The 27,820-nt window shown below is 41.2% G+C and overlaps 1 protein-coding gene across 12 annotated transcripts; it reads left to right on the forward strand.

Moving 5' to 3' along the window:
* The first annotated feature begins 847 nt into the window (after positions 1 to 847).
* On the forward strand, positions 848 to 27,624 carry LOC6553483 (sodium/potassium-transporting ATPase subunit alpha). Of its 12 annotated transcripts, none has more exons than XM_026983778.1 (11): positions 10,093 to 10,546; positions 11,618 to 11,761; positions 13,111 to 13,210; positions 16,004 to 16,135; positions 16,206 to 16,472; positions 16,537 to 18,318; positions 18,674 to 18,889; positions 19,377 to 19,471; positions 25,355 to 25,529; positions 25,700 to 25,932; positions 25,999 to 27,624. In XM_026983778.1, the coding sequence occupies exons 4-11, from the start codon at positions 16,016 to 16,018 to the stop codon at positions 26,117 to 26,119; spliced, it is 3,009 nt and encodes a 1,002-aa protein (XP_026839579.1). In that variant the 5' UTR covers positions 10,093 to 10,546; positions 11,618 to 11,761; positions 13,111 to 13,210; positions 16,004 to 16,015; the 3' UTR covers positions 26,120 to 27,624. The 12 variants fall into 12 exon arrangements, with proteins under 12 accessions (XP_015010367.1, XP_001979360.1, XP_026839571.1 ...); XM_015154889.2 differs by lacking the exon at positions 13,111 to 13,210 and adding an exon at positions 14,558 to 14,638; XM_015154881.2 differs by lacking the exons at positions 10,093 to 10,546; positions 11,618 to 11,761 and adding an exon at positions 848 to 958.
* Positions 27,625 to 27,820: the final 196 nt, after the last annotated feature.

Here is a 27,820-nt window from a genome sequence, read left to right on the forward strand (position 1 = left end):
GCCATCTCAGTTGATCGTTTTAAGCCTGCCTTGTTGGCTCGAAACGAAGCGATGAATTGATGGTTGACTAAAGATCCCGGCTTAGAAAGAGACAGATGAGAAGTGATAAGTCCATTTCAGCACACCGTGAGGAGTACTTATTTATACGTTAAACAAGCGCCATCTACACGTCGTGCTGCTGACTTAAAAATAGTTTGTATAATTACACCGCCACCTATGTTTGGAACGATCTGAAACGATAAGCTTCGTTAGTATTTTATTATCGAAAATAATCGAAAACACAGAAATCAGGACGACAACTCCAAGCATCCGCAAATATCAGGATGGCAGCTCGCCAGTGTGTAAAAATCAAGCTGGCAGCATTAATAAACTATGGTGGCAATGGAGAAAACTGTAAATGTTCCATGTTTTCAAATTGGGGTAAAATAAACATTTTATACAATTGGATTTAAAAATGTAAATATTATTTTAACATTTATTAATTTTTTTAAATATTGTTTATTTATTTAATATTTTTAATATATTAAACATTATTATTTATTAATACAAAAGTAAACGAATATCTTAATGTAATAATTAAATAGAGTTATACTATTGTGTTATGTAAAATTGCAACCGGTTTGCGTAAATCATATTTCAGTAATAATTTATTTTCTTAATTTTGTAATTTAAATCAACTGGAGGCAGATTGAATATTTGCCTCTTTTATATCCAAATTGTAATAATTGTAATATATATTCACCATCTTTACCGATTGCCATTCCGATATTTTATCCACTCGGGAGCTGACATCTCAATTTCTACACCGGTTCATTCGATACACCGATATTTCTGGGAAATCGATTCGGTAATCACGACATCTGATATATCGATACATTGAAATTTGTGTACATTTTCCACATCCCTGGAATTAATCGAGTTAAATTAAAATAACATGGCGTTGAGGTCGGATTACGAGGTGAGCAAAAATAAAGCCTGGGTTACGCTGAAAACTAAGTTAGTTAAGTGAGAAAATGTCAACTGTAAATGTAATGTTAAGTGTTGTTAGACCATGACATAGAAACCAAAAAACCAGGGCCAAAACAAATTGGCCAAGTGAAACGCTGAGCGGGCGTTGTTTTTAGTGGGAAAAATCGAAGCCCGAGTGCGCTAGTGTGGGTGTGTGCGTGTATCTGTGTTGTGTACGTTGCTTATGGTGTTGTTCTTGCTGCTGCTGCTTTTATTTGTTTTGTTGCTGGTGAAAAGGCGAGAAGCAAAGACAACAACAAAGCTGAGGCGACGCCCAACGAAGTTTATTAATTTGTTTGCGGGGCTTTTGGGTAACTGGAAGTGGAATCGAATGTGGAACTGGGTGCAGTTACTAATCCTATTGGATCTGGCTCGGCCTATATCCGCTTACCTGCTGATCTGTAAAAATAGCGCTTAGACCTGGCTTTTGACTTTTTTCTCGAATTCGTAGTCTCTTTCTCTCTCTCTCCCGCTCTCACGCTTTCCAGGTATGCTTCGTTTTAGTTTCGCTTCCACGACCAGCGAGTAAACCCTTAGCTGACATGCGCAATCCCCATTTCCAGGCCGACCAGTTTCCCAAATTTTCCACTTTCCCGGCGCGAAAGCTTTCCGCTTTTCCGTGCCTGGAAATCTTCCAGTTTTCGGCTTACATAACCGGTACTGCTGCCGCCCCTCCCGAACCACGCCCCATTCCGTCGCATCTCGCAGATTTCATTATTGGAATCTCGAGCCCTAGAACGAAACTACCCTGAATAACACGTTTATTTTTCCATTTTCCGTGCTTACCCCCCTTCCGGAATTGGTGTCATTGGGCCCAGTAGTGCCTGCTAATTACACACACTGGCACATTAGCGTAAATCGACGTACTTCTTCCGTATTTTTTCTGCGTACATACGTAGCCCTTTCCTTCTCTTCTCTTCCCTTCCCTTCCCGTCCCTTCCCTTCCCGGCGATTAGTAACTGAATGTCCCACCGATGACGCCACTTAATTACCCCGCAGACAGTAATGAGTTCTTCACCAGGGTTTTTGTTTTCACCCGGGCTTTCGGTTCTGTTCCTAGGGCTAGGGCCACCAATTCTAAGTCCGAACTGCCAGCTCTATTGATTTTGGGGCTTGTCTAAGGGCAGGTCACACACACGCACCACACACACAAACACACACACACTGGTTCGACGGCCCGAAAGTATGCAAACTATAGCGCAAGCGGTCTGATTCCACTCTCAATCCACAGTGGGTTCAGATACAGGCATTTTCAGAGGGGGGAAACTTAAGTAGGAATCTTAAGAACTCACTTAAACGTGGGCTCCATATCAAAATCAGGTTTATTTGAGGTACTTTTGTATTTTGATTATATTCTTTATATTCTAATTGTAGTTATTAAATTAAGAATGTTAACAGGTATTGATAATTAAAGTATTACGTATTTAATATTATAGTTGTATACATATTTAAGAGCTTATTAAAATAAGTTATACACTTATTTAAAACCCGAAAAAACATTTATGGGTATAAAATTTCACAAGATTAATTTTCGACCTTAATGTCTGTTGACAATATTGGTGGCATAAAATATTGTGGGGTTTAATTGTTAAAATTTAGTTTGTCGGACTAATATATCAAATACCTAAACCCAGTGTGCTCAGTGGAAATTCTATTATGATTTCACGCACAAATCCGCGTAGAGCTGAGTTATGTACGGGTGTATCTCACACCCCCGCCAGCGTCGTGGCTTCATTTTGTATGCTGACTCATGCGCTTTCAATTGAAGTCAATTTAAGAAAGTACATCAAAAATCAAGAAACTACAATCTGAGGATGCTCTTAGAACGTGATAATGAAGTTTTCTTGCTCTCGATGTGCGTTCCATAAGTAAATGATTCGGAATTAAAGGCCAGCCGAAACCAGAACTAGTTGGTATATGTCTGCATCTACCCGTTTATCAGTCAAAAAATGCAGATAAAGCAATTAAGAGTTTATGGGGAAAGGGCATAAGCTGAATATTGTGCTTTCAACGGGGGTAATGGCAGGTTCTAAATACGAACCCCCAGGACTTAAATACTATCAGCAGTTATCAGCGTTAACATGTAGTACATATGTATGTTATGGCCAGATATTTTTTGAGCCCGAACAGACGGGCCTCCTTCTCTGTTTGACCAGTTTTACCCGGCTCGGAGATTTTAAATTAGTTAACTACTTAACAGATTGCCGATGGCAGTAAAAAGCGGCAGCGATAATAATTACAACTGGAAAATACCAGAAAACAGTATGCCAGAGGCGGTGACTTGCTTTCGGCAATCAAAGCGTGGCAGCAAAACAATATTGGCCGTTTTAATTCAATTACACGCCAATAAAAATCTAATCAACTGACAATGGCAAACCGTTTGAACAGATCTGGTTGGAAAAAGGCATCTGTGAGACATATGTGAGCATCATCAATTGACAGTAATAATCGTAAGATGTGGAAATTATCACCTCGCCCATTGACTGTTTGCTGTCACATCCAGCACACAGATTGCACTCGACAAGGACTTCGATTTGTTTCGCTGCGGTGTGATATTTGGCACATGGCTGCCCAGTTTGCGTCAATAGGTAGGGTTTTAATTACTGACAATTGCATAACCCACTGTTAGGGGTCTGGGCCTCCAGTTTCCCAGGTATCTGTAGCTGTATCTGTTCGCTATATTTACCTTTCGTCTGCTTATCAGATAACGCCCGCTCGACCCACACTTGTAGATTAAGTTTTAGAGCGGTACGGTGATTTATTTTCGTTTTCGTTTGTTTTCGAGTTGGTCTCTAGCTTGTAGGTTTCTCAAGGTCTACCGATCAATACCCTTCAGGGGTGGCTTAAGTTAGAAGGGTGGTTTATTGTCCAGCTACCTGAAGTAGCTGAGCCGGAGCTCAACAATGGCTCAATTGTTCCTGTTCACCACCGGTTTAAACGAGTTTTGGGCGGCAAGACGAGATTTCTAGATCTCCAGAACTCTGAATCGTCTTGTGTCACGCACTCAATATTGTCTGAGCGACAACAATTACCGCAATTACCGCGAACGCATTGTGGGAGGAAGTAAACGAGCTGGCCGAGATTAAGCCGGCTGATCTGGGCAATCTGTGATGCATAGCTAAGGAAATGACATAACTTTCGAATATTACTTGGATTCAATTGCCCGGTAAAATCGAAGACATAACAAATAAACACAAAAAACATCGGGCGGGCCAACTATTCCGGATCGGATAAATAAATATATATCCCGAACGAACTCGCTAAAATCGGATTCGGCCGCCAATGGTCCATGAGATTACTTTAGGCACTGGAGATCTATAAAAAATAGCTATGCCTGCCTGCCATAAAAGCTAAAATCTTGGCATTCCGAAACGAAAATGGAATGGAAAATGTTTTCCAAACGATGCAGACAGTTGAAAGATTGTTCGAATTCTTGCAGGAGATACACACAGTTGTATAGTAGCTCAATTGTGTGTGAATCTGTGCCTGTATCTTTTGATTCGCACTTTGCTTGTTGCCCGTCGCTTCTTAAATCGTCATAATAAATTTTTATTTAATTTAATGCCTCATATGTGACGACAATATCAGCAATTGCCGCCACTTGCACACACACTCGGCCTGTCCGTAATTTGTTTTAATTTAAATACAATTTAATACGCGCTGCTGGCGTTGCTCCAAAGCTACTTTCGCAGTCACGATCGCCCAAAAAAATAAGAAAGAGTGCCTTTTTGGCCAAATGCAAAGGCAAACAAATTGAAATAAGTAGCGGACAAACGCCAAATTGGTAGTTATAGCCGAAAATATCCAGCTCTACGGAGTCGAATCAAATTATCGCACCGTCCGATAATGAGGAATAATTGTGGTATATATGTATGTCGGCCAACAAATAACCCTCGACAGCTGTAATTGGTTTTGGGTTCCGCCACACTTGAGCTGAACTGGTTTGCGTCGTGACCAGGTGAAGTGCGTCAGAGGATGGCCGATGGATCCGACAGATAGTGGATACCTGATAAGGCGCAACTGATTCGCAATCGTTATATTTGGGTATGGTTACCGGGCAACCTTGATGTGGGGATCTGTGTGGCATTACCTTCTGGAATTTGCTGTTCAGATCCCTTTTACCTATTCCACTGTCTTCCAATTAGACGTGCCAACGTGCCACAAATCGCTGGCTTTGACTGCTGCCGCTCAAGTAGGTTAGCCAGCACACTCTCAATTGAGGCTGATTTAGTGCCAAGCGGTTCATTGAGCGGTGGCGCGTGTCAGCCCGATGCACCCACCTTGCCCACTCTGTAACTCTGGAGCAGATGGGTTTTCTATTGATTTGTGGGTGTTAAAGATATAGGAAGCATATGTACTAGCAGGTATTAGCGAGTGATGAACATCCCCAAAGGGGTATTGCAATCATTAAAGGATTTTTGCCACCAAAACCAGTAGTCTTTTACTCCACGAGTAAGTGGAGTACTAGTACTAACCACGAATACTAGTCTTACCCCTGACCCCTGATAATTAATGGATTAATGCATAGAAAAACAAAACTATAGATTCTTATATTTGAGAATCTTGAACTATTATTACACCTCCTTTTCCAGCCACGAAGCTGATTAAAATACATGTATTTCACAAGATCTCTACTATCAGCTCGCTTTTATGGAGATGAAGTGGCAACTTGTTCGCGGTTTTAGGGCCTTGGAGAGCACCCCCAAATAAAGTGGATACCTATATCTATATGTATATGTACTCGCCATGAGAACGGGAAAAATCACTCAGCAATCCCCGCTGCGCGAACTCATTTGGCCAACATATTGGACCCCTTAACCCACGACAGCCCCTTTTGTCTGACTTAGTTTCCAGGCAATGACAAGTGCACACACGCGCTGAATGGGCCATAGAAAATGCTTGTGCTGTACTGATGGCCTGGCTGCTTTGCTTACTTTATTATTATGTATATTTTAATTTTGATTAGAATTTATTGCTCCATTTTCGGACGGGCGGTCTCCGGCGTTTCGCATTACCCAACTGAAACTCAAAGCCAAGCGGTGTCTCTGTATCTGCAGCTTTAGCTGTATGTGTATCTGTGTCTATGAGATGGGATAAAATGCGATGAGATGGTTTAGGATGTATCCAAGATCTGCCCGCCCACAACGATGCAGCCCAGTCAGCTGCTGGCTGTCCGTTCCCGCAAACCGTGAAATCGGATTTACAAGGTGGGCGGTTGGTGGTGGGAGGAGGCTTCCATTGCTCTACTAAATTAAACGTGGAATAACAATTGGTTTTTTCCGGGGCATTTCATTCAATGCTGTTCGCCGCGAGACGCCAGTGACTTTCCTTCATCGTTGTCGCCGTCTAAGGTTTTTCTCATCTTTTTAACTACTGTATGAGCTGGATGGATGGTCGCTTCTTTACAATGGGAATGGCGTAAATTAGACGAGCTATGCTCGTAAATCTATTGTCATAAACGCCTACGAGGAGCGACGAGCAAATTGCTTCGAATGGCATCATAGACTAACTAGAGCCGGACTTCGACTTGGGTTAGGATCGAGTTTATACGCTGCTGGAACGTGACATGATCAGGGAAACGAGTTCTTATATTCCATATATTCAATACTACTTCCGCATTAAGATGTCATTCATTTGAAGTTTTTCTTTTCAATTGAAAGTTTTTAAAACGTTTGGTTTTTCGTAACTTGTAAAGGTGTTCACAACATTTCCCCCGCCCTGAAACTCATCACGAAACCGTCACCAGACATGACCATTGTAGTCCGTCTGCCATTCATGGCGAGAAAAGACCTCCCGGTGGTCATGGGGGTGGCACATTTTAATCAGTGCTCAAGTACAACGGCTTTATGGCTCATTCGCTCTCATATCGGGGCACTCGTGATGGCAGTGATTATGCTGCACTCGGATTCGGACTTTCTGTCGCCGTCTGTTTTTTTTTTTGGTTTTGCCAGGGCCCAGGTCATGAACGCCATTATGCAACCGAATCGAGGACCGCCACCCACTCGCATCGGCGGAGGGGTCGCACTTGCCAATGGCAATTAGCGAGCTGGCCAAAGTTTTCGCTGCAGGCTGCCAAACCAACTTGCACGCTTTTCCCCTTTTCAAATGCAAAGTGCGAATGCAACTTCTACGAACTAAAGTGGAACTTTCCGAGCTTGAACTCTCAAAAGTCGTCCGACAAACCAGAACTTGGACCCCCAAATGTCACATAACAGATTTTATCATACTAGCTTTAAATAAGGCAGGAATATTTGTTTGATTTCTGGTTGCTTTTTCCTGAACTAAGCTGCAAATAGCAGAATTTACCAGTATTTAATTTGGGATCAGAAGCTTAGTTAGTTCCCTTTCAATATTGGCATCTTAGCAAAGCCAGTAGCTAGTTGACTTTGACACCACGCAAATTTGTAAAGTCATCAGCGCTGCTCCGCCTATTGATTTTGTCTAAAAGTCATAATTGGCAGTGGAATAGACCCTTTTTGTTCAGGAGCCCCTCCGTAAGCCCAACATTTAACAGCAGACATTGCATATTGATTTTCCAGGTGGCTGGCATAGAGTTTCCCAAAGTAGGCGCCGACACGTGGCAGGTGACAGACCAAATTGAGCTTTTCCGGGGAATAGAATATCGGGGATTGACTGATCGATGGCCGAATTTTGGAGACGTCAAGCAGACCGGTTGACCGTAGGCTTGCCTACGTGGAACCCTCGTCAGTTGACCATTTGTCAGCTGAACTCATTGACGTGCGGTTGTGGCGCTGCTCTCCTTTTTACATAAGTAAATGCGCACGGACGGCTCACATGGATACATATAACTCAATTCCATGGGTGACCCCGGCAATATCTGCGCGAAAAGTTTAGGGCTTTATCTACATATGTATCTCAACTTCCATTCCGGTTGCCAAGTGTTTTTTTTTTTTTTTTGTCGTGTCATTACATAAGTTGATATTGTACGCCAGCGATAGTTGGAGAACTTTTGGCGTACACAACTGGCCAGCACGGTCACTTAAGTCGGCATTTGTTTATTTATTTTGGGGCCATCTCTGCACCTCCCTGTAACATGAAGCCAAGTTGATGACCCACAAATTGAGTTTGAGTTCATCTGGCCGGGACACTCCTTCAGCGTACGTATATCACACGCGATTCGATAAGTTGATAAAACGTGCACGATTCTGGCCAGAAATCTGGATGCCCCCATTGGATCGATAGGGGAGTCATTCGGCCACCCTGCGCTCCGGAAAACCAGAGACTGAAACTTTTCCCGCTGCTTTAGCTGGCACGATGCCTTATATTGATTTTCCGTGGGATTTAGTGCACGCAGAAAAATGAGCTGGGAAGTTAATCGATTTCCATACGGTGCTCAAAGAAATATTTCTAATAAACCCTAACATATGGTTTAAATGTTTGGGGAATACGAATAAATTTATATATCAACACTTATATGACGGTGTTATCTAATATTTCATCTTGTATACGTGAAACATTTTCAAAGTCTATTGTAACTTTTTAAGCATCCGCTTAGAATTATTCTAGTGTATTACTTACTGAACAAGTGCGTATGCGTATCCATGCGAGTTGCTGTTTGTCTCTGTGTTGGCAACATTACGTGTAATTAAACTCGAGTTACAAGGGACTGGAAATAGACTCAAGGTCCGAAAAGGAAATTACTTGAGTCCTTAAGCCCTAAGCCAGTCGTGGTGTCATTTCGCCCGCAACCCCGCCACTTTGCCTAAGAATGCGTTAAGTAAGAATAGCAAGAGCTTAATATTAGGGGTAGGGGCATGCTAAGTGGATTCACATATGTAACCTCGGATTCGTAGATTGAATATGGGAATATGATTTTCGTAACGTGCCACATTGATTCACCGGTTTTGGGGGAGGTTTTCTAGTTGGCCCCGGGGGTTGTCCATCTGACTGAATGTTAAAAACGAGTCTGGGTAATTGTCAACACTTTTGGGGGGATGGGTACAGCTGGAGTGACGTCATGCAAGGGCTCGAATAGGCGGCTGTTCCGAAATGCCAAAGTTGTTGGCCTGCCCTTTTTATCAAACGCTTTGTTTTCGTTATACAATTTATGTAGATATTCGCTCACTCTCCCGCTTCCGCTCCTTCTCTCACCCTCTCCCGCTCTCTCTGGGGATCCCTCTTTCGCCCTTGCCACCCATCATTTTTCTGCCCGCTGTCCCATTCTCCGCCGCCATCGCTCTCCAACTGACACACATTCCGCCGCTCCGAGCTGCGCAGCCAACCCCTTGCCTGCCTCACTTGTCACACTGCCATAGATTTTTCGGCTGGAAAGCTCTCCACCACTGTGCACTTTTCGCACGAGAGGGTCCACTCGCAAAAAATATAGTGAGCACTACATTTTAGAAATTCGTGATGAAAATTTATTTATGCACCGTATTCAATGAATATTTTATCTTAAGTATTGTCGGTTGTTAATAACTTCTCAAAAATGTGAAGTTGCTCCACAGTTTGGAGATTTAAATATTTCTTTTTTTTCTACACGTTTCGTAATTAAATATTTTTTTAAAGAGAGGCTCGTAACTACTGTTCGAAATATGCTGATTAGAGTTCATTACTAATTTTTGACGCGACATGAAATGTATGAGATGATGAATCATATAGAAATTTACAAGCTCTTAGGCCCAGACAAGACAACTAAACTAAATATATGATTTTATAGAAAATATGGGTCAAATATAATAACATTATTACATTAACTATAACTTGTTAGATATTCAAAAAAAAAAAAAAAAGATGGAACGCTATTCAGCTATTGCAGTAGCACGCTTTCTGCCTGCAATAAGAAGACATGTTTCAAATCGAACTTTTACCTAACTTTTAATATATTTGTAATCCGATTTGATATTAGTAACAAAATATTTTTTTACACATTGTCGACGATTAGTTAAATCAGACATACTAAAGCTTTGTAGACGTCTGTGGCAATCCTCAATGTATACCCGCACAGTCTTGGGTCTGTTTTCGCCGAGTGTAGGAGAGCGTTGGGCCGCGGTGTAACATCTGCTGGCGAAAGCTCTCTGCCGACGTCGGCAGAACGGAATGTTCTATCCGAGAATCGAGAAAGCTTAACCACTCGCGGCGCGCCGAAAAGTTTCAGTCGAACGTCGAATCCGAACTGGGAAGGTCCAACTGTGACAGCAGCAGCTATCTCGTCTCTTTGTCGGGTGGTACAGTACAGCTCTGCTCCCCCGCCGCCCGCCCGCCCCCTCGGCGCTGGTGTGTGCCCGCTGCTCTGCTTACACAATAACTGTGCATCGATTGAGTCCAGCTCCAGCGAGAAGAGAAGCAGCCCAGGACTAACTCTCGTTCGACATAAGAATAAAAGGATATTACGTTAGCGAACAGCAGTCGTGTGTGATCAGTATTTGTTGTATTTGTCTCGTTCCAACGCGAATCGGTTCTAGTGCTGAAAACAAGTTCAATACTGCTAACGGGGTAGTTTTCTGCGAAAGCCCCCAAAACACAATACGCAACGCCAAGCGCAAAAATTGTGTAATAGCACCCAAACGTGTAAAAGGTAGAAAAAAATAAGAAAGCATAAAGAAAAAAACGAACAAACAAGAACTTTCCATGTCTGCTCAACTGCAGCGCCCACCGACCGCCCACCACCCCCCTTTGGGGGCGTCGAGAAAACGACAACGTCCTTGTACGAAATCGATTTTTCCAAAACTTCATGCCTGGCGTAATGGATATATACATTTGTAACCATCTGAAGAGAGAAATGGAGATCGAAAAGAACTGTGTGACCAGGCATTTAACCTTTGTTCCTTTACCCCTGGGGGAAAAAGGGAGATGGGAGATGAAGAAAATGCATTTTTCATACGCATTTGACAGTGTTCGAGTGATCTAGAGTGATTTTGTGTGTGTGCAATAGCGAGACGAAAATGCTGAACTATGTTTTTCCTCCTTTTTGATTTGGCATTCAGTTTGGCGTTCATGGCAAGCCAAACGCATGTCCGTCCGATAGTCCGTCCGTTTGTCCGTTTCCTCCGCATCGCTTTCGCCTGACGTACTTTTGTGGCAATGAAATCGTTTAGATTCAATTGCCGCGATTTACATTTTGGAACAGCAGTAATTTCCTGGCCACCCTACACGAATGAGTGGATGTAGCGAGCCAGCTACATATATAGAGCGATTTGGACCCCCCGCCTGGCGATTTCATAATTCCGCACACAGCATAAAAAAAGGGGGGCACAGGAAAAAGTCTTGGAAAATTTTCCTGCCGCTCTTTTCGAGCTTGCGCCCCAACGGCTCGCTCCCATTGCGCTGTTTATCGTTAAGCTCGCTCACTTTCGGAATTCTGTCTCGCGTTTTCTCTCTTGGTCTCTCCATTTGCCATGTGCCGTTATTCGGCATCCTGGAAACTGCAGCTCGCCTGCATTTCCATACACACACTCGCTTCCATTGTCCACTTCCACACAATTTCCCGTGACTCCGTGGCCTTCCAGCGGTCCACTTGCTGCTCCACCGCCTCGTCCTTCCAGCGCCCGCGTACCCTGTGGATTGTTGCATAAGCTTGAGTCGCTTTAACCGTTTTCGCCCTCTATTAATCTTGCCTTTTTTCCAACTTTTAATTTTATCATTTCAGTTGTATCAAGTTTTTATTTTGTACTTTGTTAATCGTGTTTTATTTACCCCAACCGTTGTCGTGCCTTACATTATTGGTTGTTGATCGTTTTACCTGTCTGGCCTCTAATAAGTTTTAACAAGAATCCGCATAATGAGTGGTCAGGTGGGTAATCAAAACTGACGAGCTCAGAAACATTTTATTCATTTAGGTATTTTTCCATCAATTGTAATTTATCTTGACCGCTTTGAGCATGATTTTTTTAAGTTAGCTTTTACGAATCAGCGTTACATAACCTACCCTTACCCTCCAAACAAGTAGGGATACTTATAAGAATGTATATTGGCCTGGTAAAAAATATGATGGTTTGGGGTTTTTAAAGAGAGCAAGCAAAACGTGCGAAAATTAAGCAGACAATTAGCTGGAAATTGTTAATAATATTTAAATTAAACACTGCGGCAACTCAGATCATTAGCGAGTTCAGCTCATCTGGCGTTTCAGTCAGCGGATAAAAAAACAATAAACAAGTCGGGTGAAAATGCATTTCTCAGATACTAGAGATGTCTGACACAATGTGTTATCTTGCCCACAGAAACTGGTTTTTATTTTCTTTTTTTCTGCGTACTATGAGGGGGGGAAAACAAACCTAGCAAAACCGTTTCGATTTCCCAGTCAAATGCATTGTGTTCTATCAATCCGAATCAGACACCTCAACGATTGAGCCGCCTCAATCTGGTTTGAAACTGGTTAAATCCAAACTTGCACTCACCTGCCGGCTAATGCACCTTCGAATAAAAGCGATATGTCGACAATTCGCCCGATTTCTGGCTTACACATTTCCCAGATACTTTTGTATTTGCACTTTTGCATTGATTGAACAATTAGCGCGTCAATTCGATACACAGCTCTTTCCCTCCAAATAGTCGTCATGTTGTAAATTGATATTCAAGTTCAAATGCCAAATGGTTTGCGGCGAAATGTGTGCATACCGTTTTGTTCTATTCGGTTTAGGGGAACACATTTTAGCTGGAGCAACAGATACAATTGTATCTGTTCGTCTAATTGGCTCGCTGGCAGCTCACAGCTCGCAGTTTTCTGTGTTCACTTCTCAGTTTGCTATTCCATTTCACTAGCTTATGTAAGCTTCTCTGCGGCTGACCGGCCATTGTCGTATTCTGATTTATATACCTATGTATGTATATACACGTTATTCTCGCCTCGAGCTTCATCCTGGACCCTATCCCAATCCCAAACCCATACCCCTGTTTTCACATGCTGTGCCTCTTGACATTGTTTCGGATCAATTGAAGCATGAAAAGCCCGATTAAGTTGAATTAATGTGTATAGAAAAATCAGAATTCGCGGCATTGTGGGAAAACGGGCGCTTTCCGCCTACAAAGTCATGGCTAACAATTGTTAAACACTTTCTAGGCAAGGTAGCATGTAAGCTTTAGATAGTAGTATCACTTGTATCCTAGTTTTAACCCATATCTTAACTGTAATCCTCCTATCAGATTGTTTAGCACTTGAGAGGGAATCTTAGAACGAGGGAAACCAGCGACGCAAGATTAAAGATACGAAAGCAGATCGATAGTCGTTTGAATACTTGCTACAGTGCGTAAGCCAAAAAGTAGAGAAACCCTTCAGTAGCGGGCCTCTAGACCCGATTATCTCGATTCGATTTATTTCATGCTGCCAAAGCGGCCTTAATTGAACCAGAAAAAAAGGCCGAAAAAAGAAAAACCTGAAACCAAAAGCATATATATAATGAAATTAAATAAATCAAGACACGCCAGGCCCGAAAAAGCAAAGCCAAACAAAGCGTAAGCTTCTCGAATATGTATAGTCAGTATACCCGCAAGTTGGCTGCCATGTGAACGCGACAGGTTTGCGTTCTCACTTTCCCCTCGCCCTCGCATTCATTAGTGTATACATACTTTCCTCTCGAGACATACGTATTTTTAATTAATTTGATTTGATTTTCTTCAACCCCTCGTTTTGCATGGCCAAACAAACAGTAGACTATGTGTTTATATTGCATTGCATATCTCTTGAGTTCTTTTGAGATTCGCTGACGGCTGCGCTCTTCACTAGCCTATTTTGTTTGTTTTTAAATAATTATCATAATAATAACAGTGACTCACGACGCACTGCAGATAACGCAGCCCGATCAAAAATCGTGTCGAATTTTGGCTACCGCTTGCTGGAGAGCCTTTTTATTGGAAGTCTATGTATAACACATGATTCATTGTCCTTTGGCAGCTTGGCCAGTTTTCCATTTCCCATTAGCGCTGAATCATCAAAACAAATCGCGTGTTGCCAGGCCAACGAATACCGCAATCCCTGAAACGCCTTTAGTTTTACCTTAGAGTTAATGTATGCATCATGACCCATCATATTAATGTTTATAATAGTAAGTTGATTTGTAGTGTCTCTTTTTATTAATGACATATTTATAATATATTTGGTTATTCTTTAGTTATCTTACATGCTACTCGCTAGATCTGGTAAAGTGAAAATTATAAATTCTAGAAACCCAATTAAAAAATAATATGTAAATCCTTAAATTGCAAGCCTTAAATTACAACCAAATAAAAATGATTAGAAATGAAACACAAATACTGCAAAGTATTACAGTAAACAAGTGTGATGTATTTATACAGAATTTATCACTGTAACAGACTGTACCATCACTTTACCAGAAGCAGAAAATAGCTCTTATTTAATATACATAATAGCCATATACATACATGCATAGTGTACGTCTTGCATTTGTTTATGCTTTTTAGTTTTGTTCGATTTTTGATTTTTATCTCTTCCCCGTTTGAATACGTTACTTGTTCGTCCATCATCGACATCATCAATCAAACACCACCCAACAACCGACCCACCAACACTGAACCACCCAAACTGAAACCGAAACCGAACCCGAACTCGAAACCCAAACCTTCATGTGCGTAGCATGGGAGGGCGGACTCTTATCGAGTCGCCACGGTTATAGCCACCGATGACGACAATCGCACAGCCGATGGCCAGTACAAGGTAAATCGAATTTTCCTCAGTCGCACACTGCCATACATTCGTATCTATCATCCACTCTACTTATGTTTTTCATTTCTAACACAGTCCCCTTTCGATTTTAAGCGCTTTACTAATCGATTTCCCTTTTCCCGGTTTATAATTTCACATATTTATTATATTTGTTAGACTTGGGCATGCTTCCAATGGCATTTACCGAGTGCAGTTGACATTTAGAAATCACTGGCGAAATGCTTACAGCGGCTATAAATAGCCATAATTCGCTATGTATAAGGATGGCCAATAATAATGTCATAAATAAGGCCATTTTTGATTTTCTCGGAGTCTTTTTACGAGTCTCCATTCACTCCAAAATTATTTATTTTTCAATTCAATATTGCCTGGAATTTGTGGTACTAATACCACGCAGTTTTTAACTGGCTTTAAAAGTTTTTTAAATGAACAGGAGCCCACTTTTTTTTTTTACTTCGTTTTGCCTTGATTGCATGGCAACCCCAACAATGACGTCAGAGAGCAAAAATCATTGCCCGTGCGTCTTAAAAAAAGAGAACACTTATAGACACTGTTAAAGATAGAATGCCAGACACTAGACAGCTGCTAAGACTATATATAATAAACTTTTGAATACATTTATATTTTATTTAGAATTCTCTTATTTTCTTTTTATGGCTAATTCAAAGGCTTTCGAGGTCAGCTAATGCACAGGAAATCTAAATATATTTTTAGCTGCACTATAGGGAAAGTTAATTTTCATTCATTTTTTTGTTGTATTTCATTTTTAATTCCTTTGTTTTGCATACGTAACATATGTGTAGGAACAAATGTTTGTATAATTGCTTGATGTTTTGTTTTGTGCACCTCTATTCATTTACGTGCTCTTCTCATTTCGATCGGAAGCGTCATTTAGCGCGCATTTTGCATGCCTTAGATTACTAGAGTTTTACGTATCAGCGCTCATTTTGAATATTCTCACGCTCGAACTCATTTCGGAATGGGTTCGCCCAAGTTTATAACCACATCCTCGTGCACAGGTTGGGAACAGCACTTGACAAGTTGTAAATTAGTCGGGTAAGTAGTTAACAACGGGTACCGGTAAAACTGATATCTGATCCCCAACTCTTAGGGGTAAATGTTAGTGTTCTACAATTTTTAGGGTTTCTTCTGTCCCAAGCTTTCGGTAAACTCTTCTCTATTCACTTTCTCTTTAACCAATCGCAAATCACCCTGGTAGTACGGAATCCTCTATGCCTCATCAAAGGCTTAACCAAGGCATGAAGTAAATCGAATTTTGTGTCGGCTAATGGGTCTCTCGCTGCAGTGCATAATTACCTTCCGCCACTAACATTATTATCCATCTCCATTCAACAGTCAAGACGCAAGATGCCGGCCAAAGTTAATAAAAAGGAGAATTTAGATGATCTCAAACAGGAGTTGGATATCGATTTTCATAAAATCTCTCCTGAGGAATTGTATCAGCGCTTTCAGACACATCCCGAAAATGTAAGTGCATCATTTGAGTAAATGGTTGCCCAAACGACATGTACACTAATACGTCTCTGATCTTCCGCAGGGTCTAAGTCACGCCAAGGCCAAGGAAAACTTGGAGCGCGATGGTCCCAATGCGCTGACGCCACCCAAGCAGACGCCCGAATGGGTTAAGTTCTGTAAGAACCTGTTCGGTGGTTTCGCCATGTTGCTGTGGATCGGTGCTATTCTCTGCTTTGTGGCCTATTCTATCCAGGCCAGCACCAGCGAGGAGCCGGCCGACGATAATTTGTATCTGGGTATTGTACTTTCCGCTGTCGTCATCGTGACGGGCATTTTCTCATACTATCAGGTAGGTCGCCCCTGAATCTGAGCAGCTCAAGATCAGTTTACTAACTGTGGTGTGTGTTCCGCAGGAATCGAAAAGTTCTAAGATCATGGAATCGTTCAAGAACATGGTACCCCAGTTCGCCACCGTCATCCGCGAGGGCGAGAAACTCACGCTGCGCGCTGAGGATCTCGTTCTGGGCGATGTCGTTGAGGTGAAGTTCGGCGACCGTATCCCCGCTGACATCCGCATCATCGAGGCGCGCAACTTCAAGGTGGACAACTCCTCGTTGACCGGCGAGTCGGAGCCGCAGTCCCGCGGTGCCGAGTTCACCCATGAGAATCCTCTGGAGACCAAGAATCTGGCCTTCTTCTCCACCAACGCCGTCGAGGGCACTGCCAAGGGTGTGGTCATCAGCTGTGGCGATCACACCGTCATGGGCCGCATTGCTGGTCTCGCCTCCGGTCTAGACACCGGCGAGACGCCCATTGCCAAGGAGATTCACCATTTCATCCACCTTATTACCGGCGTGGCCGTGTTCCTGGGCGTCACCTTCTTCGTGATTGCCTTCATTCTGGGCTACCACTGGCTGGACGCTGTCATCTTTTTGATCGGAATCATCGTCGCCAACGTGCCCGAGGGTCTACTGGCCACCGTCACTGTGTGCCTGACCCTTACCGCCAAGCGTATGGCCTCCAAGAACTGTCTGGTGAAGAATTTGGAGGCCGTGGAGACCCTAGGCTCCACATCGACCATCTGCTCCGATAAGACCGGCACCCTCACCCAGAACCGAATGACGGTCGCTCACATGTGGTTCGATAATCAGATCATCGAGGCCGACACAACTGAGGATCAGTCGGGTGTTCAATACGATAGAACCAGCCCTGGATTCAAGGCGCTCTCTCGCATTGCCACTCTCTGTAACCGTGCCGAGTTCAAGGGAGGCCAAGATGGTGTCCCCATCCTCAAGAAAGAAGTCAGTGGAGATGCCTCCGAGGCTGCTCTGCTCAAGTGCATGGAACTGGCTCTGGGCGATGTGATGAACATTCGCAAGCGTAATAAGAAGACTGCCGAGGTGCCCTTCAACTCCACAAACAAATACCAAGTGTCCATTCACGAAACCGAGGACTCAAACGATCCGCGCTACTTGCTCGTAATGAAGGGAGCTCCCGAGCGTATCTTGGAGCGCTGCTCTACCATTTTCATCAACGGCAAGGAGAAGGTTCTGGACGAGGAGATGAAGGAGGCGTTCAACAATGCCTACATGGAACTCGGTGGACTGGGTGAGCGCGTGCTTGGTTTCTGTGACTTTATGCTGCCATCCGACAAGTATCCCAACGGCTTTAAGTTCAACACCGACGACATCAACTTCCCCATCGATAATCTGCGTTTCGTCGGCCTTATGTCCATGATTGATCCCCCACGTGCTGCCGTGCCCGATGCCGTTGCCAAGTGCCGCTCGGCCGGTATCAAGGTCATCATGGTCACCGGCGATCACCCGATCACTGCCAAGGCCATCGCCAAGTCTGTCGGTATTATATCCGAGGGCAACGAGACCGTCGAGGACATTGCCCAGCGCCTGAACATCCCCATCTCTGAAGTGAATCCCCGTGAGGCCAAGGCAGCCGTCGTCCACGGCGCTGAGCTCCGTGATGTGTCCAGCGACCAGCTGGATGAGATCCTCCGCTACCACACCGAGATCGTCTTCGCCCGTACCTCGCCCCAGCAGAAACTGATCATTGTCGAGGGTTGCCAGCGCATGGGAGCTATTGTGGCCGTGACTGGTGATGGTGTCAACGATTCTCCCGCTCTGAAGAAGGCTGATATCGGTGTTGCCATGGGTATCGCCGGTTCCGATGTTTCCAAGCAGGTAGGAAATTATTTTATAGTGATAAAAATTTGACGAAGTAAAAATATCACCAAAATTGGCCATCAATTAGGAAGTTGAATGAAGAATGAATAATGAAGAATGAATTTGCATATGAGCGTGATATTTTTCTTATTCACACATTAACCATTTCATATTAACATTTAAAGGATTTTGTTGAAAAGGCGTTTAATGTTTTTAATTGGGGAAAATCCAATACAATTTTCCATTCTGCATGAACTAATGTTTTTGGTTTATGACACTACTGTAGTAAGTGAGAGATGGTGCAATATGGATTTGATGTTCTTTGCCTGTTTTTAAAAATGCCTAAATTAATTATCCACATGATCCTGTGTAGGCTGCTGACATGATTCTGCTGGACGACAACTTTGCCTCCATTGTGACTGGTGTAGAGGAAGGTCGCCTGATTTTCGATAACCTGAAGAAGTCCATCGCCTACACCCTGACCTCCAACATTCCCGAAATCTCGCCCTTCCTGGCCTTCATCCTCTGCGACATACCACTGCCACTGGGAACCGTGACGATTCTGTGCATCGATCTGGGCACTGACATGGTAAGTTTAGACCTCCGCCCCGAACCCAAGCCCCATCGAAGATTAAAGCTAAAGTTGCTTTTAAGTCAGTATCATTCGAGCAAGTTATATATAAAAGTTGTAGCCCTTCTCAGTTAATAGTTAAGAACTAGCATTTTTAACACCCACTCTGAACGTAAATTGTGCGGCTGACTGCACTGACGATCAGATTCCTGCCATATCGCTGGCCTACGAGGGACCCGAGGCTGACATCATGAAGCGCCGGCCGCGCAATCCGGAGATCGATAACCTGGTCAACGAGAGGTAAAAGCGCTAGCCTCTGCTCCGACATAGATCCAGCAGCTCCAGCTAGAAAACAACGCAGTGCTAGGCCATCGAGTAGTTTAAGTGCTCTTAATCACGTACCGAACTCTAGCTACCCCCAGATCTAGGCCAAAATCGAACTGAATTGAATTTATGGATTGTAAACCGTTGCTAATGTAACTACCTGCCATAATCCAATACCTAGGTGCCAGCCATTTCATTGGCCTACGAACATGCCGAAGCCGATATTATGAAGCGTCCGCCACGTGACCCCTTCAACGATAAATTAGTGAACTCAAGGTGCCAATCAAGTCAATTTATACCCCACACTAATACAACCACACACATCACACACACACACACACACATATATATACACACTCACCAACTCACTAACCTCAACCTTTAAAAGGATAAATCAAGACTGAAGTAAAGAAAAGCGCAAATCAAGAGAAAAACCATATAACTATAGCATATGTCTTATGTGTATGTGGCTGGATTGTAATAAAATAAGTTGGCCTGAACGAAGGCAGCGTAACCATCTAACAATGCCGTTGACACGTTTATGGCTTAACTACCCAACTAACTATTAAGAATGTTATCACTCGTACATGCCCACCACACCAGCTTTCCTCTCAGATCTCATCCATGTAGCATATGTCCATTCGGTGGCAGATCCCTCGTCATGCATATACCATCTATACATAAAAGCATCTGCTCTGTACATTTCAAGTACAAGTCCATTTCCACCTTTATTGAGTTCCTCCCAGAGAGTTATATATACATGTACAATTCAATCATCCCGACATTGAATATCGAATATCGAATTCATCTGCCATACTCTAATGCTCTTAATGTTAATATGTGTGCGTCGTATATTGTTATTCTCTCACAAATATATAATTCAGATACATATCGCTCACGATTTTCGTTTTGTGGTGTAACTAACACTGAGTTAACCGTAAGATTCACCCCTCGACGTTATTTGAATTGGACAAATTGATTGGCATTTGTAATGGATTTTAAGTTTGTACAATTTGGCAAAATTTCAATATCAAAATTAGCATTTGCACACGATTTTTATCAACTAACCCAACCGAAAATATTGGTTTTTATTTCATAATTTGACTCGAGAACTTAAATTAGCTTATGTTTAACTCTGTTCGTCACTCCACACATCAAGCATTGTGCCCAATAAGTCTCTGCAGCCTAAGTTTGATTTAAGAGGAAGGTTTAAGTTATGCAATCTAGTCTCTAAGATATATCCCCTTATGAACCAGCGTCGCCCCCCAGCACAGCGGATTTTTCAGGGTTTTGCAGAGTTCAAGGAGAAGAGTTTATGTTTCCATAATTTATCGTATTTAATTTCATTTATTTTTTCCACTTCAACCAACTACCAACTGATAATCCACCACCACAAACGATCGTTCGCACGTTTAGGTGCCAGCCATTTCCTTAGCTTATGAGACGGCTGAATCCGATATTATGAAACGCCAGCCGAGGAACCCCTTCCAAGATAAACTGGTCAACGAAAGGTAAAGTTTCGCTCCGTGCTGATATCGAATCAATTACAACATTTACCAGAACAACCAACAAACAACTTTCAATCAACCAACCAAACAACAGCAAGAACCGAATTTCTATCTTAACGTAAAAGACACATATCCGAACGCAAATAAAGATTTTGCATCTTCTGCTACTCTATGAACCACCAAATAATTTCTTTTTGTCACGCAATGAAAAGCAAATTGAATACCATTGAACTGAATTTGTACTTTGGTCGGCCAAAGTCATTAAAGCAAGCTAAAATCAGTACGCTTTCTTTCTATCCTACAAGTCGAAGACAATAAAATCATTTTACTCTATTTTTAACCTATATTATCCGCTATATCTCTGTCTTTCTATATACTAACAAAAATATTTTAAAATAGCTTAAGTACTCCTTGGTTGAATGTTGATTATTTGGATTAACTCCACCAATGTTTTCCATGTTTTATGTTAAATGTTTCATTTGGTAGCTTTTCTTTGAATTCTGTTCACTGTTCTCTTATTTAGTTGAATATTCTCAAGATTCTTCTAGTCTTTGATATTACCATTCAGATAGAATAAAGTAAAGTTCAAATCGATTAGTAATTTTGATTTTACATATACTCGTATAACTATAATACTAAGTGAATAAAAGTGTGTTCTTAGTGAATTCGCAAAGTTTTTTGTATAAGCTGTTCCTGAACACACTTTAATCCGACACTGAAGGTCTAACGAATAACATTTTTAATAATTTTCAGAAAGATCTTTACAGAATACTGATAGTATATTTTCCTTTTGTATTTTACTTCTTACTTATGTATGGCATTTCGTACGATTTTTGATTTGTTTTTAGCAATATTTCAATATATCCAATTACTTAACGCTGATAAATGTAATTGTAATCATAACTACATATACAAACATAGCTACTATTAATTATATAACCCAAAAGAATTTTAAGTTTTAACTTAAGAAGACACAAGAAAGAACAACTTTTTCGGATACCATTTTCTCAAATATTTTTGCACTCGAAAAATTTAGAAACTGTTTATTGGATTAGGAGTATATGTAAATCTTTTCCTTATAGCCATGAAGTCAGTTAGTTTGCCTTTCACTTTTCTGCTTAACTTTGGTAAACTTTCGATCTCTCTATCACTTTCTCTCTATATCTACAATATATATGAATTTCCATTTTTGGGCTTAAGCATCTTTCCAAAGATGTCTGAAGTTCTATTTTCCGGTTTTGGAAACAGTCGTATATCTTTCGTTTGTACTCCTTGATAACTTGGTTTAATTATTTTAGATTTATGTTCTACTGTAGAAGCTCTACAGATATTTGTTTTTCTTTTTGAAATGAAGATCCTTTTATTTGTGGTGCTAAGGTAAGTGGAGATCATCTTGATTCCTGAAGATTGAGGCTCTAGCTCAAATCTGAGCTACGTTTTCGTAGAATTAACGATAATTTGTTACCATGTCAATACAAATCTTTTCCATCTTAGTTCTTGGCACTATGCTAGAGCAGGCCTATTGTTAATTTAGTGAGTCTGTATATTCTATAACATATATACGTTTCTACTGATGCTACATTCATGTTACGGTAGAGGAATCTTCGGTCTCGACATCAATTCATTCATGAATCTCCTATTACTAAGGTCAATTCGAATCATTCAGCATTTTCTATCAATCAATCAGACAAGAGTTTGCTCTGTATTTTTCTCTACCAACTCTCAGTCATTCATTGACACGTTTTGACACTTCTTTTGAGTTGTAGTTGACCGACACTCACACAAATCTCTTCCGAACTCAATCTGAAAACCAGGCTAAAATTGTCCTCTAGTAATAATGGTACCTATATAATGATTTAGCGCAATTTAAGCTCTAATCCATTTTTGTACACCCCATATCTGTGCATTTACTATTACCTACTATTTACTATATATCGATTTTACTATTACTGGGTGCTCTATGCTCTTTGCCCTAGACTAGTTTTAGCTTCGTAAGTACGCGGGAGCTAAGAAAAAAAACACCAAAAAATGCAACAACAAATGCCCCATGATGGTACTACTTGACACAGACTCCCGCCCTACCCTCAGATTTCTACCTATCTATTACGATCTTTTAGCGATTATTAATTAGCGTATAAAGAACAAGTATTTATTACTCGCCCGCAAGCATACTTATATAAATCTTTTATACAAATATTTTATAGATATTTGTAAACTTTAACCAGATTTTCCTTTGTATTTCCCTACATTCTTTCGACTCTTGTTATGTCTTTCTTTTGATTATCAAACAACCAACTAACAATTGCAACTTGCACAAATACCGATAACCGAACAATCAATAACCATTAATTGCCATATACCGCAAGATTCCGGCCATTTCACTCGCTTACGAGCAAGCCGAGAGCGATATTATGAAGCGTCAGCCGAGAGATCCGTATCGCGACAACTTGGTGAACCGCAGGTCAGGAAAACTTAACGCTAAGGTCTTATACAAAAAAAAACCAAAAACAAAATTCCAATATCCAAGTGTTAACCGTCTTTTAGTTGATTAGTTATGAAATAGAAAATGAACAAACATGCAAGCATTTTTTACGTTACCAACTTTGAACTTTGTTTGATGTACTGTGGTCGCGTTTCTTGCATCGTAATTTGACCAAACAAGTAGATCAACCGATCATTAATCAGTCTTAAAATGCAATCAATCGAATGCTATATTCAAAATTTCACTCAGAAACTTTTGCGACTGTTTGTTCGTTTGCTGATGCGTTTATGCGTTTCCATGTTTAAATTTCAATTCCACAGTTTTGAACGTCGAAAAAAAAACATTTCTTCCACAGTTTTGTGTTCTACATAGTTCTCTTTTGTTCCAATTTCTATGTGACCTACTTATAATTTGCTTTCTGAATCTCTCAATGTGGAATGAAAATATCTTTCAAATATTCTAAAAGCAACAAAATTTCTAAAATTTTCCCACCATAAAAGATTTTATTTGAACCTATTTTACTTAATTTCATATGGAATAATCCCTTAATGTATCCCTCACTTAAATCCCTAACTCTAAGTGTTACAGTTGTGGTGTATTACTCGCACAACAAACTTCGATCCTTACACACACTTATTGTGTATGTTTAAACTATTGAGGAACATGACTCGTATTGAATCTGAAAGTGTGTTTTGCAATCTGTAGTGCCACTAAGAATAAAGCCCAACAGCTGCTTCTAGAGAATTTGGCGAAGTTAGTTCAAAGAAAAACGCTCGCTCGCTCAAACGCTCACCTGCATAAACAATAAACAAAACAAAGTACACGACCCATACAACAAGCAATGAAATATAAGGTGGATATATTTCCACAAGCTCTTAGACAAGCAAAAGACTGAACCAAACAATTAAAAACACAAAAAAACACTAAAACGAAGCTTCTGCCGTTACTCTTAGACCAGTTAGTACGTTACTTGTAGATGAGTTTTGTTCGAACCAACTACAAAACGAAAATCGCTTCAGTTGTGTTCTAGATACACCATATGATCCTTATATACCAAATCTGTACCTAGACTCGTTTCGAAATCGGGTTCCAAGTTTCCAAGTCGCGGTAAGTCTGAATGTGAGGGAGGGTGTTCTGGAAAAAGTAGGTAATACTTGAGAATCTAACCACAATGGCAACGGATAATAATTTGTTATGATTTTTTTTGTGTGCAATACTCTTACGTGTTAATTACTCTTAAGTTTGTGTTTACGTGTAAGTTTTATGATTGAGCTTTCGTTTTATGTTTTATGTGATTTCGATCAAATCTTCCTTAAACGTAAGTAAACCAAAGGTTGTAGAGCTGCACTCGCCTGTCGTAGTCATAGTGGCACGCTTAAATGTCCTGCAAGTTCTGAAATGTATGTCCTGTATTTAGACCGCATGATCAATTAGCACTAACAATAACTTTGCTTTTCACATCCACATCCAATGCAAAGTGTAAGAAAGCCAAACAATGCAATGAAATTCAAACAATTCTGCGCCATCACGCTTTCTATCGAGTGTAGACTGTACGATTTGCTTTTACGCGCTCTTGAAATTAAAACGAGATTTGCCTTGACACTTTCCACGCTACATAGAGTAAAGTCTTAAAACCACTTAATCTAAACGATAAACATACATTTGCTTAAACAATCCATAAAAGAGCTTCAAGGTAAAGTGGCACTAACACCAATCTAACCGACTAACCCCGAGTACAAATTGGTACTCGGATCGAGGACTGAACGGACATTAGCAGTCCTTGGGCAGGGTTTTTGTTTAATATCCTCCCTAAGTGTTTTCTGTTTGTTGTGCGCTTTATCCTTTCGTTCTATCTTTCTGTGTGCTACTGTTTACCGCTTAAGTTCAAGCATTTGTTGATCAAAAGTACCCCGAACGACCTATCTTACCGTCTTCAATGTTCTACGACAAACAAAAATCCTGGCCAAGCCGCGCATGTTCCTGTTTTCTTCAGTCCGATGCCCGAAACTTTACCGCTAGCCAAACTGTAACGAGAAGTGTCTTGCGTCCTGAAAAACAAAACCAAACCCCACACAAAAGAAAAATGTAGCCTGCCTTTGAGAGTTGTCTAACGAGATCTGCTTATTTCTCCCAACTTCCAACTTGGTCCCGCCCATTTAACTAACCCAGGTTGATTTCGATGGCCTACGGACAGATCGGCATGATCCAGGCCGCCGCCGGCTTCTTTGTATACTTCGTCATCATGGCTGAGAACGGCTTCTTGCCCAAGAAACTGTTCGGCATTCGTAAGATGTGGGACTCAAAGGCTGTCAACGATCTTACTGACTCCTACGGTCAAGAATGGGTAAGTCGAATCTCTATTTGGCTCTTTAATTTACTTTACTTTAACTCTGAACTCATACTTAAAAGATTATTATACCAGCCAAGGATGAGTTAAAAACTTTTAGCCACATCTAACATTAAGTGGGATAAGAAATAACACATTTTTTTTCCTATACCCCTACCTACCTATAGACCTACCGCGACCGCAAGACCTTGGAGTACACCTGCCACACGGCCTTCTTCATCTCGATCGTGGTTGTGCAATGGGCCGATCTGATCATCTGCAAGACGCGACGTAACTCGATCTTCCAGCAGGGCATGCGCAACTGGGCTTTGAACTTTGGCCTCGTCTTTGAAACCGTGCTGGCCGCGTTCCTCTCGTACTGCCCGGGCATGGAGAAGGGTCTGCGCATGTACCCCCTGAAGTGAGTGGTCCTTTAAAATCCCCAGTGTTCGTTTTCTATAATTAACGTTCCATACCCGAACTGTAGACTCGTCTGGTGGTTCCCGGCTATTCCATTTGCGCTGGCCATCTTCATCTATGACGAGACCCGTCGCTTCTACTTGCGTCGCAACCCCGGAGGCTGGTTGGAGCAGGAGACCTACTATTAAACACCCACACTGCTACACTCCCACACACACAGCCACATGCCCACACACGAAAACACACCACAACAAGAGCAACCAGGAACACCCACAAACAACACCTACAAACCATGGAGAGCAACAAATAGGAATGTTTATGAACCACAAAACCCACGAAACCCACAAAAGCAACACAACCACAGTAATAGCAACAGCAGCAGCAACGGCAACAACAACAGCAACAGCTACGGCTACAACAAGCTACAGCAAGAACATATTACAATATATTTTATTTTTTTAATTTAATTATTTAAAGTAAACGAGGATAAACAAAAATGCAAGCGATAATTATTTTAAACGTTAAGTAAATTTAAATTATAAATTAAAGCTAAAAATAAGATTTAAATAAAGTATAAATGAAAATAAAACAAACAACAAAAACGAACAACAATTTCGATGAAACACCAATCACAACCAGACAAGAACAACAACAACAAAATCAACCAGTAACTAAGCAAAACAGTAACAACATGTTTTTAGTAAAATTATTAACGTAACGAGAACTGGATGAAGCGATTTTTATCGTAACAATAACAAGATTCCAAAAAGCTAACACACACATACACACGCACTCACAAACACACACACACACACCGATACACAACGCATGACGAGACAAAGTATATAAGAAGTTTAGAGAAATTATAAAACGAAGTAAATAAAAAAGTAAATGAGGAAAGAAAACAATGAAAACCCCTAGCGTAGTTACCAAGTAAGCCGTGAAAAGTAAAGCCCAATAAAAACCACAACAACAACAACCAAAACAAAAGAACAGAAATTAATTTGCAAAACTGGAAACTTGTGTGTGTAAACGCAGCTTAGCGCAGAAGAACGAAATATATATATAAACAGAAGAAAAACCACAAGAAATGTGAACACGACGAATATAATTGTTTATATATATACACACATATATTATATGGAAAAATTTGATTATATAAATGGAGCTATACAATACACCAAAAACCAAAATTGAAACCATAACGAAATCGACCGACCGTACTTGGCACTACGCTGAGGTCGGGAAAAAGGTCTCCGAGCGATGTTTGGAGCACTGCCGGTCTAGAATTTGTTAAAATCTAAAGAAAAAACAACTAAATGTTTAATAATAAACCCCTTAAAACAATTGACATGCAATATTATGCTTTGTGTGCATTTAAGCCCAAAAGAATCGATGCCGAGATTCGGTGGGGTTAAGTCCCCCGATGTCGATATCGAGATTCAGATACAGATACCATTACCGATACCTAGGCCCAGAAGGAAAAGATAAAACGAAATAAAACAAAAAACTAAATTCAATACAAAACAAAAAGAAAAAGCGCCCACAAAATAAATGTTTGTAAGTTTTACACGGCACAGCGCCCCAAAATGGGGCAAGCCCAAGGCAGTATTCTGTTTACCTTTTCTTTTATTGTTTTTTATCGCTTTCCCTGCTCACACACGCCCCCAATACAAAAACAAAAAAAAAAAAACAACATGAACGGTTGAGCGGTCAAATTGTTGGTCATTACATTGAAGTTCGACGAATTAAAAAGCTTGGCATTGTCGTTATCAAATGAGTGGGTCTGAAAAATCGGCTCAGCCTGGCTAATTGAGAAATTCAAGTTGTGAATTTTGAAAAATGGATCAGATAGCGATTATAGGATGTTCAATAAGCTCGGCTAGACC

This window comes from Drosophila erecta, unplaced genomic scaffold (genome assembly GCF_003286155.1).
Source record: "Drosophila erecta strain 14021-0224.00,06,07 unplaced genomic scaffold, DereRS2 tig00000000-arrow-pilon, whole genome shotgun sequence".
Taxonomy (NCBI): Eukaryota; Metazoa; Arthropoda; class Insecta; order Diptera; family Drosophilidae; genus Drosophila; species Drosophila erecta.

Coding starts and splice junctions, on each gene's coding strand:
- LOC6553483 (XM_001979324.3), top strand. CDS start 935: ATGGCGTTGAGGTCGGATTACGAG. Junction 959..14,557: donor CGTTGAGGTCGGATTACGAG/GTGAGCAAAAAT, acceptor TCATGTGCGTAG/CATGGGAGGGCGGACTCTTA. Junction 16,473..16,536: donor GCATTTTCTCATACTATCAG/GTAGGTCGCCCC, acceptor TGTGTTCCGCAG/GAATCGAAAAGTTCTAAGAT.